This window comes from Bos mutus, chromosome 2, assembly GCF_027580195.1.
Source record: "Bos mutus isolate GX-2022 chromosome 2, NWIPB_WYAK_1.1, whole genome shotgun sequence".
Classification (NCBI taxonomy): Eukaryota; Metazoa; Chordata; class Mammalia; order Artiodactyla; family Bovidae; genus Bos; species Bos mutus.
In genome coordinates this window covers 47914758-47929728 of record NC_091618.1, presented here as the reverse complement: position 1 = coordinate 47929728, position 14971 = coordinate 47914758, and the positions used below count along the sequence as shown (strand labels likewise).

The window sequence follows — 14971 nt, the reverse complement described above, 5'->3', positions numbered from 1 at the left end:
CCAATTCAATGGACATGAACTTGGGGGAACTCCAGGAGCTGGTGAGGGACAGGGAGGTCTGGCATGTCACAAAGAGTCAGACATGACTTAGCGACAAACAACAACACATACCAGTTATAATGACAGCCCCTACAGATATAGTACTGAATAATACTAGCTTGAAAGAGCTCTATCTATAGATTTGCTTCAGACAGTTTAACAGCTTGGTACACAGAGATGGACCTGTAGCAACTGCCTATGATATAAGATGCATTTCTATTTGATGATAAAACATAGCTCCTTTAATCCCTATTTTGTTGTTATTAGCAATTCATTCTAGTCATCTGCAATATAAATTTGCACTCACTATATTTATTTTCATGAATCCTCCCATTCTTTTACTTTTGTTGCTGCCAAAAAGCTTTATCCCCAGATGAGTGCCATCAGTATGGATTCCCTCCTGACTGATGACACATGAATCACACAACTGAGAGCTTTTGCAAGAACTCTTTTTAAGCTCTGTAAATATGAAGTAGTCATTTGAAACAAAAAATAAAATGGGGTATGCACACTCATATAACATGGTAATAACTTGAGAACCTCAGGAAATCACAACAAATTCACATGAATGAACTACTATATGAAATTGGTGACATACAATTTTAACCTATGTAAATGGAAATTACATCTGATTCAACCTGATATTTATTTAGACTCCTCTCTCTGAACTGGACTACACATCAACAGGAAAAGCCCTACTGTCCACCCAAAGTCTTTCACTGAGTTAATTTTTTTTTAATGTAAACATAACACTAATTTTCCGGACAAACCAGAACAGCATCATGTCTGCCAATACTGAACATGGCCAATCACTGAAAATACTTCTGATTTATTCTGTCTTAGTCAATAACTGTAGGTCCAAAGTCAATTTGTTATATAAAAACTGCTTTTTTGTTAACACAAAAATAGACACAATTTCAAGAGCTAAAGCCAATATTTCATATATACCAGATATAAATCCCACACCACTGGAAATTAAAAACAAAACTATAACCAGAAGAGTTCACTAAATATAATTAAAGAAAATATTAGGAGTTTGAAAGGGCTGAAGGGGGCAAAAAAAAAAAAAAAAGCTAAGTCTTTTAGGACTATGAAACCTAAAGATTTTTTTTTTCCCTCTAAATTTGTTAAAGAGAATCTGTCTCTGGATTGAGAATTCGCTTGCAAAGTCTCTGCCTAGAGCAAGATATTCAGAGCCAACTTGTTAACTCCTAATAAAACAAGGCTTGGAAGGAAAATGCTTCCAGCCCATAAGCAAAGTGTACCAGCCAGCATTGTGATAATACCCCAAATGATTGGTTTTCTTAGGTATATTTTCCCCTTATTATCAACTTCCTCTTTCCATCATACTAAGATCCACAAAAAATATATATCTCCCATAAAGCAACTTGAATCTGAACACCTTTGTGTTTTGACAATAGAAGGTCACACAGGACCCATTATGCTCCATGGAAAAAGTGAGCACTGCCCGCCTTTACTGCATCAGAACACTACTGTCCCTTTTGGTGTCAAATGATGCTTTATCATAGTTGGATAACGCTGGTCATTTCAAATATTCCTACAGCTTTCTGAATAGGTTAAAGTTACCTATATCTAATGATATCTTGATTTTCACTCTTTGTTTTAATCTGCAACCATAATTTCAGGGGTAAATTGACATATGATTAAAAAAATCACATTTTAGAAACTCAACAGTATTGTTCAGGAGTATTCTATGTGGATTAATTCTTTTCTTTAACCTATTAAGGAAATGTTAATCAAAGAAACTATTAACCCATAATTCATTCTTTTCCATTGGCCATTCTCTTTGACTTCATAGGACTTAAATGTTTGGGGCTGTTATTTTTAGTAAACTACTCAATAAACTAGCTGGAAATACCTCCAAGGGATGTTTTTCTTAGGCTATATAAATGGTCTCTAATTTTTATTTAATAAAGGTGTTACTGTCTCTTTCAGTGGAATTAATTAACAGTTGTTAAATCTTTAGCTCAAAAAGTAATTAACAGAAAAAGAGAATGAGTTAACTGATAACTAATTTGCTAAGGATATTTGTAATATGAATTAAACAAGCAAAAATTTTCTTTTTTCTCTCAATTGAGACATCCAATAGCAAATAAGGTTAGTCACAATATAACATGTGCAAAAATAAAACTGTTCTAAGTGTGTATGTTCAAATAAATTCATCTATATTAAATTAAATTCTATTAATATTTACTAAGTATCTACAATATTCAAAGTCCTATGTTCACAGAGCTTGGAGAAGGTAACAAAATGGATAAATCCTACAGATGTTCTTTCACGGAATTTTTGGTCTAATAGGGAGACTATTCAAGAATCGAACTTACTACTAACATGGAACTTAGAAGGTGACAGCTTGAAAGGACAAATGTTAGAACTCATAGCCTGACTTGTATTCCAGATGATTCTAGATTAATGTCCATTCCTATGGGAGTTCACAAGTTCAAGGTCAGATAATCTCAAATTCTTGCACAGGGTAAGAACCAGTCAAACAGTGAGTCCAACAACTATCTACCATAGACAGTGGTGGTCCTAGCACTCTGTATGTAAGAGCTTCGTTCGAGCACCTTGCAAACCTAAGTGCTTTTCCGTTTTAACTCTGTAAATCATCTGAGGAAACACAAATAATACTTTTCATTTACTCAATCAAGAGACCAAGAGAATTCTGACTTCAACCTACTGGTTCCCCCAAAATAAGAGGATGTCACCACACTCATAACAGATTTTAAATCTGGATATTTGCTAGTCGGCATACAATAGCTCTCATTTCACAACTCTGTGGTATCTTCATCAGGCACCATCGGATCTATCTTTGTTTTAGCTTTTGTTTCTTGGCAAGACAAATGGAAATCTGAAACTATGAAAAATCTAAAGTTTGTGAAAGGAAAAGCTAACAACTAAAGAGACCAGAACCACAACCTTTAACCACATCATCCCAATTCAACTCCTTGTTTCTCTCTGTTTCCCAAACAAATATGGTCCAGAGCCCATTTCAGAGTTCCCCACCCAGCCATTCTCTCCCTCACTGCTAGATAATCAGGATATAATGGCCTCCTCTGGCTCCATCCTCTTTCTCCTTAGTATCAGGCTGGGGGTGGAAGTGTGTGTTGCCCTCAGGCCTGATGCTGCAGTTAGCTGCTCTTACATCCTTTCATCACTCAGTCACTATCTACGCCCTCACTTCCTTATAACCTTCCATCTCTGATGTATATAACTTCTCTTTGTATTCATGACAAGGAAACAGCTCCCTCCAATGTCATTATGGTCCCTTTTTTGCCAAAGCTAAGAGCTTCCAGGGGCTTCCTAGGTAGCTCAATGGTAAAGGATCTACCTGCCAATGCAGGAGATGCAAGAGACATAAGTTCGATCCCTGTATTGAAAAGATGTCCTGGAAAAGAAAATGGCAACCCACTCCAGTACTCTTGCCTGAAGAATTCCATGGACAGAGGAGGCTGGAGGGCTACAGTCCATGGGGGTCACAAAAGAGTTGGACACGACTAAGTGACTAAACAACAACAAGGGCTTCCAATCTCCTCTTCTCCTTCTCTTGCCCCTGTCCCCCTCAATAACATTTCTCCACTGGTAACCCACCTTCCCTTGACTTCCATGAAACCTCACTTTCTCTCTAATCATGTCTTCTAACCCCTGGCCCTTTTATGCCTCAAAGCTTCCAATCCCTGCTTGTTCTAACTTTCTCCTTCAGAGAATCCTCCTTTGGTATCACTGTAACTATTATATCCAAAAAATTGGCCACAGAATCTATTCTCTAGTCCTGTCTTTTGGTAAGCTTGCTCCACACCTTGAACAGCCCAGTGGATATTTCTCACTAGTTCACCAACTCTCTGAAGCACCAGCAACTTCCTCTCAGTTTATATCAATACGTTTCTGTTAAAACCATCCAAGAGTCACTTAAGTTCACAACCTTGGACTCTACTTTGATTTTCCTTTCTCTTCCCACTCACATACTGCATCAGTCACCTCTCTTTTTCCCATTCCTGCCACCAAAGCCAAAGCCCCGCCTCCCTCACCATCTTCACTTCCATGTATTATTGAAGTAGATTCTCGCTTGCCTGTATTCTCCAGAGTGTGCACACCACCCCTCTTCCTCTCATTTGCCTCCCGTCCTGCCATACACACTCGCATCCATACAATGGTTTCAGATGGCTTCTAGAAGTTTTTTTTAACTGTCATGATCATTATTTCACTTCATTGCTGAAAAACTTTCAGTGATTCTCAGAATGTCTCAACTGGGCTTTCAGAGTGCCCTAAGATGTGTTCACTAGCTTTCCAACTTTATTTTGCATTACTATAACACAAAAGCTTCTCACAGCCAAGTCCCAAACATTTTTGCTCTTTCACCAATGTTTGGTCCCACCGTCAGTCCCACATCCAGCCATGCTCTATCTTTTCCTTTTCACCAGTCAAAATCTTAGCCATTCTGGGCATGTTATATTCACAGTATCATGATAGATATACTGGACAACCACCCAATATTTCCTATTACATTATGCTCTTCTGTACCTCTGCACCTATACTGATGAACTTGCAGCTTCCTGAAAGGTTCTTCCTTCTCCTTGTCCTCTCAGAGAAAAGCTCTGTTTGTCCTAAGGTTTAACTCATGCGCTACTTCTTTTTTAATTATCCCTCACTCCCAACCAAACCTGACACCCAGCAGGTATAATTTATAGACCTTCTTCTGTGTTACCACTGCACTAGTTTATATCACTGCTATATATTTGCCAGATACACTTATAGGCTCTCCTCCCTGCTAGGATGAGGCAACACAACTAGAGGTAGAAACCATATCTTACGTGTTTCTGAATGTCTCTCTGCTTCTAGCACTGAATATGGGCTATAGTAGAGACATTCACTAAACATTTAATCAAAATTAATCATCTCATTGTGACTGTAACTTTCTTGCAAAGGAGGACTAATATATAATGATCGCTACTTAAAATCCTGCGAGGTAATTGATGTCTTTCTGAATCATAATAAAAGATGTTATATTATTAACTATTTCATAGAGAACACAGGCTTTTAAAAACCAGAAACCATGTCTTATAATTCTTTCAAACTTTCCTGGTAGCTCAGAGGTTAAAGCGTCTGCCCGCAATGCGGGAGACCTGGGTTCAATCCCTGAGTTGGGAAGATCCCCTGGAGAAGGAAATGGCAACCCACTCCAGTACCCTTGCCTAGAAAATCCCATGGCGGGAGGAGCCTGGTAGGCTACAGTCCACGGGGTCGTAAAGAGTCAGACACGACTGAGCGACTTCACTTTCACTTTCACGGATGAAAAAAATGAAGAGATTAGAAAAGTAGGTCCTTTTTCCCTTTCCATTCTTTTTTAACACATGTTTTTAAATGGCTTATGCTGTACTTGTGCTTAGTCACTCAGTCACGTCCAACTCTTTGCAACCCCATGGACTCCCCTGTCCATAGAATTCTCCAGGCAAAAATACTGGAGTGGGTTGCCATGCACTCCTCCAGGAGATCTTCCCAAACCAGGGATCAAACCCAGGCCTCCCACACTGAAGGAGGATTCTTTACCGTCTGAGCCACCAGTGGTGGCTACTACCCAAACGGCTTATAAGTAGTATAAGTGTGAGAAGATAGCAAGTTTGTTTCATCTACAAACCACATTGTTGACAAATGATTGTTTTCGTTCTTTAAACATTTATGAATAAATACATCCAGGCTAAAGAAACAGTTACCAGTACAGCTAGAATAAGCTTCTTAAATCCAATTAAGAAATGAGTCCACATCTGAGGTTAGGTTCCATGGCATTTCCCACGCGCCATTCTTCCACTTAGTGATACTACCTATAAGCTCCTAGTCTGAAGGTCAGCAAGGGTAAGGTGATCAATGAATGCACATCAGTGATTACCAGTGTAAATGCACAAGGCTCTTTCAAATGTTGGAAAACTCGTAAGATGGAAAGTGCTTATTTGTGGAAGTGATGTTTCTATGTCAGTGACTCTAATATTCATATGAAATTCAAGGATTTGATGTTGTTATTATTTTACGCAAGGTACACTATAGGCAGAGGGCAGACAAACTTCCTTGCCAAACACCTTAATTTAGATTCAAAACTGAAAGCAAATTTCTTTCATGACTCAGAAGAATTAGGTAGACGAAAGTTAAGTTACTTTGACCTCATCAGAGCTAAACAACAGCAGAGGGAGAAGTACCGGCAGTTGATTAAAGGCATTGTCCTGACCACCAAGGCTAAGCAAGGACTGCCTTGTGGAACCAGGTCAGAGGACACTCATTTCTCTATTCAACTTCGAGGCGCCACTTTGTAAATGACACAATCATTTTTGGGTACAAGAGGTGCTTTAAATGTGGTAACATTATATCATTTCAGCTATAATGATCATAATTACTTATTTCTTTTAATCACAACCCACTTAACCACTTTAGTACAGAGGACTAGTTCAAGGAGTTTAATTTCCATTCAACATCTAATCTTTGTGTTTACTGAAACCCTTCGCGGGCTTTGTTTACTGTCTGCTTGCTGGCCTGGACGTTTGATCTTGCAAGACTAGATCAGACAGGGTCAGATAAAATACTGATTACTAGAATAAACCAGGCTTGAGGAAGTAACACTGGTTTTTAAAAATCCTCATTTCTCCCAGCTTTTTAATATTTTGCAAAATAAGTTCAAATAAACAAATAAAATTAAGACAACTAGCAATCAGGGGTTCTTGAGCAATGATTGAGAAAAGGAAAGTGATGGGGATAATTTTGCTTTCTGGCCAAAGTATGGGGTTTGCTTAGGTCTGCTCATTCTAGTGGTATTATTTTATGACACAAACAATTTTGTGAGATCCACTAGATTTGTGTAAACTTTCAATGACCCCTTAATTCTTGTGACATATTAAATACTTGAGACTGACCTGACCAAAAATGATAGTTCACTTCGCTTTTGGTGCCAGATGGAAAACATTTTAAATATAAAGTTATTTTCTTTTAACTTATTAGTTTTTAATTAGGGAACATTTAAAATATATCATCCCTTCTTTGTTAACATACTTTCTTATTCTTATAAGCTCCCCTGTGAAAGCAGATTGCCAGAATAACATAATTTCTAATAGTATTGCACAAAATTGTCACTTAGCTTCATAAAAATGATGGGGCAAGTTTATGTCTAAATAGATTTAATACATAAGATGACTTAAGTTAAAAAATTAAGTGTTTTAATAAAACGTGTAGCACTTAAGAAAGAAAAATTCATAGGTAAATCTCATACAACCCCTAGAATTCTTGAGAATAATTAATGGCATGAATGCTTCTAGGTCCCTGTGGATTAATCTTGTGTCTAACACTAAGATTCCTGCATAAACAACTGTTAATATTGCTCTTTTTGTTTTGCTTTGTTTTTCCACAAAGTATACTTTTTTTTCCCTTAAACCTGGGAGTTTATATGAGCTATACATTGTAGAAACTAGGCCAGAAGCAATTATAGTATGAGATGAACAGCAATAAAAAAAAATGCCATCTAAACCAACCAACTATGCCATTCACCCACTTCATTTTCTTCAATATCAAAAACTCCTGGGGAGTAGGTTCATAGTTCTGATCTTTAAAACCATAGTATACAAACTGTCTCCCCATCTATCCTAAATTAACACTAATGTTAACTCAAATACATCTCTGTCAACTATGATTGTCTTTGAAATTAAAGGAAAAAGGTAAACAGAATGTGCTTTGCTATGATCACTGAGGAAAATAAAGTTAACATGCTAAACCAAACCAACTTAGGACGTTTTAAAGAGTAAGTGTAAACGTTTAGCTATAATAACAACAAATTCAAAAAATGCACATTAAAATGTTTACTTCAAAATTTAGACAATTCTATTTGTATATAGTCTTCACATCTGTTTTTAATGATATCAAATTATTGATTATTCATTTTTCTCATATTTATTTAAGCATTAACTATAGAATTTGCAATCTGATCTTTTTTTTTTTTTTAATCCTTTCAGTAGACTTTTATTTTTGCCAGGTTTTAGTCATATTTACTTTGATCTTTCAAAGTATATAATTATTTTACTGTTTATTTACTTCTATGAGAAGAGAAAAAAATTTTGACCTACAAGATCTATATGTGGCAATTTGTAACAGAATCACATAGCTTATGTTTAGGAAATCATGGTTTTGATTAAGAAGCAACCATTTAGTTCCCACTGTTTTATTAAAACAGACATTAGAAGATAATAGGAAACATATTTAACAATGTAGAGTGCATTTGGTTTGAGCCATCAGTAAGTTAGCATCAGATTTTCTTCTACACTGAGTATCAGCAATGACACATGGAAGCTGGTAACTATGGGGTGGAAAAAGACAGGGGTAGGGAGACAATAAAAGACAAAGAACACTGATTTCTGGGTTCTGAGGAAGAGGAGGGCATGGCAACCCACTCCAGCATTCTTGCCTGGAGAATCCCCACGGACAGAGGAGCATGGCGGGCTACAGTCCATGGGGTCACGAAAGAGTCAGACGTGGCTGAGCTACTAAGCAAAGGAAGAGTCTCAAGTAGAATTCTGGTTTTGCTACTTTATTTCCAGGCTTGAAATTCCAGGTTTGTTTTTTGTTTTGTTTTGTTTTGTTTTTTCATTTTGAAAATGGATGGACACAAATAGAAATTTCACAAACAAAATCACTGCTTTCTCATGAGTAATGGGTTCTACTAGATAGGAACCCCTACAGTGACATCTATTCATAGCATAAAGCTTCTATCAATGGAAACGTTCCTGCATAGGTCCAACACTTCCTTTTCTCTGAAGGTTGAAGGTTAATAAAATGCACTTCCCTGGAGTGTTTATTTTCTGCACACCATTCTACCTGTCATGAATTCTTTGTTTTTTCTCCCACTCCCTTGGTTGATGAATCAACACCACTTGAACTGTTTTACGGCAGCTTGTGTTTACTTCACACATACCTTAACCTTCCCTTTTCTCCTCCTACTGACACACACACATGCACACACACACTTTTCAACAGCAATGACTAGCGCCATCTCTTTGAATAGTATGTGTACATAGTGTCTGGCCACCTCTCCAGGTGTGGATCCTTGACCTCCTGAAATCAAGGTCTCAGTCTGCTTTTATGGCACTTAAAGAATTAACTGTGCATTTACTATCTTGAAGGAAAAAAACAGAGCTTGAAGAACTGAATCTCTAAGAAAGAAATGAGAAAAGTAGATGACGTAAGTGTTAATGTGTATGTGAACAGACATACACACATACCACAGACTCACACGCACACACACAGATTCTGCAGCGGCAATTCTGAGAATACTACAGTGAAATTTCCAGTCTTTCTGAATTTAGAATTATACTGCAAACTATTAAAAGAGTGCGTACATTCTCTTCCTTTTTCTTATAATAGCAAGTAAATGAGATCTAACAAATGACCTTGAAGCACTATGATTCTTTTGATTTTTTAGCCAAAGAGGATATTGTTCAAACACTTTAACAACCTGATTTTAAAGGAAAAACTTGGAGACAACACTTACAGAAAAGAAACACTTCCGAACTACACAATCATGTCTTAGAATAAGGAGTTATTCATCTTATCCTGTACAAGAGTTAATATTAGTAACATTCTAAAGCAAGTCCCCAAACCAGAAATGAGAAAGTCTAAAGAATTTTAGAATATGTTGAAAAGGAATGGATCTTAATTGAATTTTCAGTGAACTTAATTTCTACTGGGTAGTTCAACCTCTTGACTTTCCTTACAAATTATGTATTTAGCATAAAATGCTCTCATTCCTTTGAAATCAGAAATGTGCCACCAATGAGAATAAAGTTCATTTCTTCAAAAGTTAACCTTGTAAACAAACTCCCAAAAACAGCACAAAACAGGGATTACTTTGATACGGTTTCCCTAGAGAAAACTTGCAGGGTAATAAAAACAAACAAATTCTTCCTTTACTTTTACCTGTCCACCATAAATTGCCATTTAACCCTCTCCACAGGGGCAGTAAACCACTAGCAAGGCTCTGAATACCCAAATAAAGCGCAACAGAGGATGTCACAGTCACGCAAAATATGGACTAGAAGGACCCTCAAACACCAATCTGTTCTGTTCCCCCAAATTCCCCCAATTTCCTCAGGGGCTGGTAGCATTTGAATCGAATAGCCTTTGACTTGGGGTGGGAAGAAGAGAATTTTTCCAACATTGCAAATTTGCAAAGGCCAAATATGATTGATATATTTAAAGGGTTGGATGGCCTAAATAGTAGGCCATTTATTATACTGATAATAAGAGAACTGTATATTCAGTACCAGATACAATTCCATATATAATATATTACTGCTAGTAGAACTACTACTATTAATAAACAACAACTAAAATACTGTAACAATGATTAAGAGATTACTTTGTGCCGGTATTAAGGTATTTAGTCCTTGTAGCTAGTTAGAGACTTAGTTGTATTGCTTCCAGTTTTCAGGAAACTGATTCTTCATACAGTTAAATAATTTATTCAAACTCACACAGTTAGCAAACAGAAGACAAAGATCCGAATACAAATTCTCCTGACTACAGAGTCCCTTTGCTTTAACCACTATTTTGGAATTGTCTCCAAATAAACACATCAAAACTCCACTTCAGATCAAAGATTTCCTGATACCACACATTCATTTCAGTTTGTTAACTGGTACTTAAACTATAAGTGCTAATTTAACCTAGAATGACTGCTTTTAAATTACATTAATAAATTAATGAAAATGATTTATTGATTGAGTTTTTAAAATAGACATGCCTGTCTAAAACATACCACTTCAAAATATTTTTAAAGATTTCAGCCTTCACATGCATCTCTTGTGAAAACTATAAACTTCATACATTATGCTAAGAATTTAGTTTTAATGCCATCTTAGTTTTAAGGGAGCCAGTTTGGATCCCTTAATGAAAATATTAAGAGAACCCTTTCTTGTACCCCAAGGCTCACAGCAGCACTATTTACAACAGCCAAGACAAGGAAACAACCTAAGTGTCCATCAGTGAATGAACAGATAAAGATATGATATTTATATACAACAGAATATTATTACTCAGTCACAAAAAAAGAATGAAATATTGCCATCTGCAGTAACATGGATGGACCTAGAGATCACCATACTGAGTGAAGTCAGAACAGAGAAAAACAAATATTATATGATATCGTTTTTTTTGTTGAATCATAAAAAACAATAATAATACAAATGAACTTATTTACAAAACAGAAACAGACTCACAGACTTAGAAAATAAACTTATGGTTGGCAAAAGGGGAAGGGGAGATAAATTAGGAGCATGGAATTAACAGTCAGACACCACTACATATAAAATAAAGAACAAGGATTTACTATATAGTCCAGGGAACTATATTCAATATCCTTTTTCCTAATAACCTAAAATGGAAAAGAATCTGGAAAAAAACTGAATTACTTTGCTGTACACCTGAAACTAACACAATATTGTAAATCAACTATAGTTCAATTTTTAAAAAATCCTACCTTTAGAAAAAATTATATAAATTTTTTACTAAAAAGTTATATCTAAATCAGCAGAAATTTCCAAGAGTCAACAATTCCTTGACCTAAAAAACTGAAAATCAGCTTCAAAAATATAAGCCAATTTACCTTTAATTTTCTTGTACTTTTTATACCATCTCCCAAACTCCTGGCACTTGGTTGCTGACACGTTGGCATAATATGTGCTATTTACAATGGATGAAATCATACTCTGCAAAGGAAAAAAAAAAGTTATTTTTGATATGAGTATCCCTTTTTAGGGACAAGAAAGGGGACATTATAGTCTATACCAATCTCCTTTGTCTTTTAAGTTTGAAGAAGTCATTCTCCTACAAACTAAACTATTAAACACAATTACCGAAATTTACCAGCCCTTTAACTTGTAGATGACAGTGCTTTCTCCAAAAAAGCAACGGGGTGGGGGGGGGGGGGACAATGTCAAAGAGAGGGGACAGGACATGTAGACTGACTGCGAAGCCAAAGAACACTTGTGATTTAGGAACCCCAGCAAAAGGTGAGATCAGATGCTCCTGCATCTGTAATCCAAATAATGCCTTTCAGATATTTCTGTTCAGCTTCCAACTGCAACAAGCTTACACAGCCAAGAATCTGAGAACATCCGTGCTACACACTGCAGAACAACATTTAGGGAAATAAGTTAAATTAATATAATTTATAGAAACGTGTGATTAGCACTTGTGTGAAAATTCACCAAATGAAAAAATTAACAGTGCTATTTTAGAGCAGGGGAACTAAACATAACACTTGTACTGTGTTTCAACCAAAAATGCATCAAAATTTCTGAGTGCTAAAGTACCTGATTCCTTCTTGCTCTTCATACTCCTTTCTCTCCTCAGCTCAACCCCTTAGCTGATTTGTTTGAAATTGCAGTTAAAAGGAAAGAGAAGGGGAACATAACCTGACTCACCACTGAAAAATTAAAAATTAGAACTGCACGTGTATGCTCAGTCGCAAAGTTGTATCTGACTTTTTGTGACCCTATGGACTGTAGCCCGCCAGGCTCCTCTCTCCATGGGATTTCCCAGGCGAGAATACTGGAGTGGGTTGCCATTTCCTTCTCTAGGGAATCTTCCTGACCCAGGGATCAAACCCGTGTCTCCTACATTGTCAGGACACTTCTTTACCACTGAGCCACCAGGGAAAGCCCTATAACTGCACACCTTGAATTAAATTCCATACAGAGATACGTTTTCAGTCAATATGGCATGCTTGGACCAACATTTGTGGCAGATGTTAACTTATACCTGAATGACTGTGATAGTATATGTGTATGTTTTGCACACAGATTTTATTTCTGCAAATTCTGTCTAAAAGCAAATGGACATAAACAAGTCAGGAAATCCAAATGACCCATGTAAGGCTTTATATCCTGCCTTGAAATCTCATCTTTCTTACAAAAGGTTTCCCCAGATATGAAGCAGTTGAAGGAAATCATAGAACTTCTAATGGCATTTTGACGAAGTAGTCAAGATAAAAAGGATAACAATAAATCAAGGCATTGGCAACTTATTTACCAGAAAGTTCAAACACCAGTAGACAGTCCTGCATAGACTCCCATATAAGACAGTTTCCTCTCTGAGCTCACAGGCTCCCTCTTTTTTAATCACTACACAGTACTGATGAGGGGAGTGGGGATTCCTAATTCAATTTACAGAAATCTCTTTGGTTCTTTCTATACAGCAGATGGCTGTCCTGCCTGCAGTCGCTGATTTCTAAATGACAATTCTGTTCTCTATGGGGAGATAGTAAAGAGAACTCTCTTAATCTGAGGCTCTGAACACAGCCCTGGAAACACAGAGCTAGTATCACCTGAGTGTATCACAGAACTTCCGAGCCTTGCATGCTACCTTAGAGGATCAATGGAACCCTAATCTTCCTGAGACAGGGTTTTGCTTTGTGTCTTATTAACAAGGAGTATAGAAGTCTCTTGGCTAGCTGGGCTAGTTCCTTCCCTCTCCGGGCTGAGCTCTCCTCCCTGTCCCAGTCTGTGAGACCCTTGAGGACACTGACTAGGTCTCTTTTTTTTTTTTTGCTCCCTTGTGCCTAACGCAGCTCTGATGTGGGATATCTGAGGCACCAAAATGTAACAGATGAAAAGGGACAAAGACGAAATTTAAAAATGCCAAACTGAAATGTCATAATAATGAAAAATTTAACATGAAAGCAGTCTAATAACAGATGTACCAGCCGTTCTAGTGTATGTGAATAATTACAGATGTACTTGTCATCTTTCTTTGTGGTTTGTATGAATCTTACCCTCTGGAAAGGCATAAGTATACAGCTATGGCAGTAGTCAGAGCTAAACCTTCTATTGCAAAGTGTCCTAGAAAGCTGATTAAAATGGAAAGTGTTTTAAGTCCTGCCTGGAGCTGCCCCTCAACTCTCCCTGGCCCATAACACCAGGAAACCAACCCATATCACTCTGGTCCCAAATAATGCACATTTCTCCCACTCCTTGGCCTCCCTACTTTATTGCTATTTTAGATGCATCTTCATTAACACTGTTGTCTTACTGGCTAGTGTCAATCTATTTGGCTGAGAGGATATAACCCACGTCCAAAGTCAGGAACAGCAGCTGTGCTTTGCTGGAGCAGCCATGAAGAGATACCCCATGTCCAAGGTAAGAGAAAGCCCATTAAGACAGTAGGCGCTCAGAGAGGGCATCAAAGGGCAGACAGACTGAAACTGCAATCACAGAAAACTATAGTCAATCTGATCACATAGACCAAGCCTTGTCTAACTCAGTGAAACTAAGCCATGCCATCTAGGGCCACCCAAGATGGATAGGTCATGGTGGAGAGGTCTGACAGAATGTGGTCCACTGGAAAAGGGAATGGCAAACCACTTCAACATTCTTACCTTGAGAACCCCATGAACAGTATGAAAAGCCAAAAGATAGGACACTGAAAGATGAACTCCCCAGGTCAGTTAGGTGCCCAATATACTACTTGAGATCAGTGGAGAAATAACTCCAGAAAGAATGAAGGGACGGAGCCAAAGCAAAAACAACACCCAGTTATGGATGAGACTGGTGATAGAAGCAAGGTTCGATGCTGTAAAGAGCAATATTGCATAGGGACCTGGAATGTTAGGTCCATGAATCAAGGCAAATTGGAAGTGGTCAACAGGAGATGGCAAGAGTGAAGATCGACATTCTAGGAATCAATGAACGAAAATGGACCGGAATGGGTGAATTTAACTCAGATGACCATAATATCTACTACTGTGGGCAGGAATCCCTTAGAAGAAATGGAGTAGCCATCATGGTCAACAAAAGAGTCCAAAATGCAGTACTTGGATGCAATCTCAAAAATGACAGAATTATCTCTGTTCGTTTCCAAGGCAAACCATTCAGTATCACAGTAATCCAAG

General features: G+C 37.4%; 1 protein-coding gene across 1 annotated transcript in view; it reads right to left on the bottom strand.

Moving 5' to 3' along the window:
• SATB2 (SATB homeobox 2) overlaps positions 1 to 14971 on the bottom strand; it is a 199620-nt gene that overhangs the window by 89538 nt on the left and 95111 nt on the right. The window contains exon 6 of the mRNA XM_070388657.1: positions 11687 to 11789. Within this exon, the coding sequence (XP_070244758.1) occupies positions 11687 to 11789 (103 nt within the window). The remainder of the gene's footprint in view (positions 1 to 11686; positions 11790 to 14971) is intronic.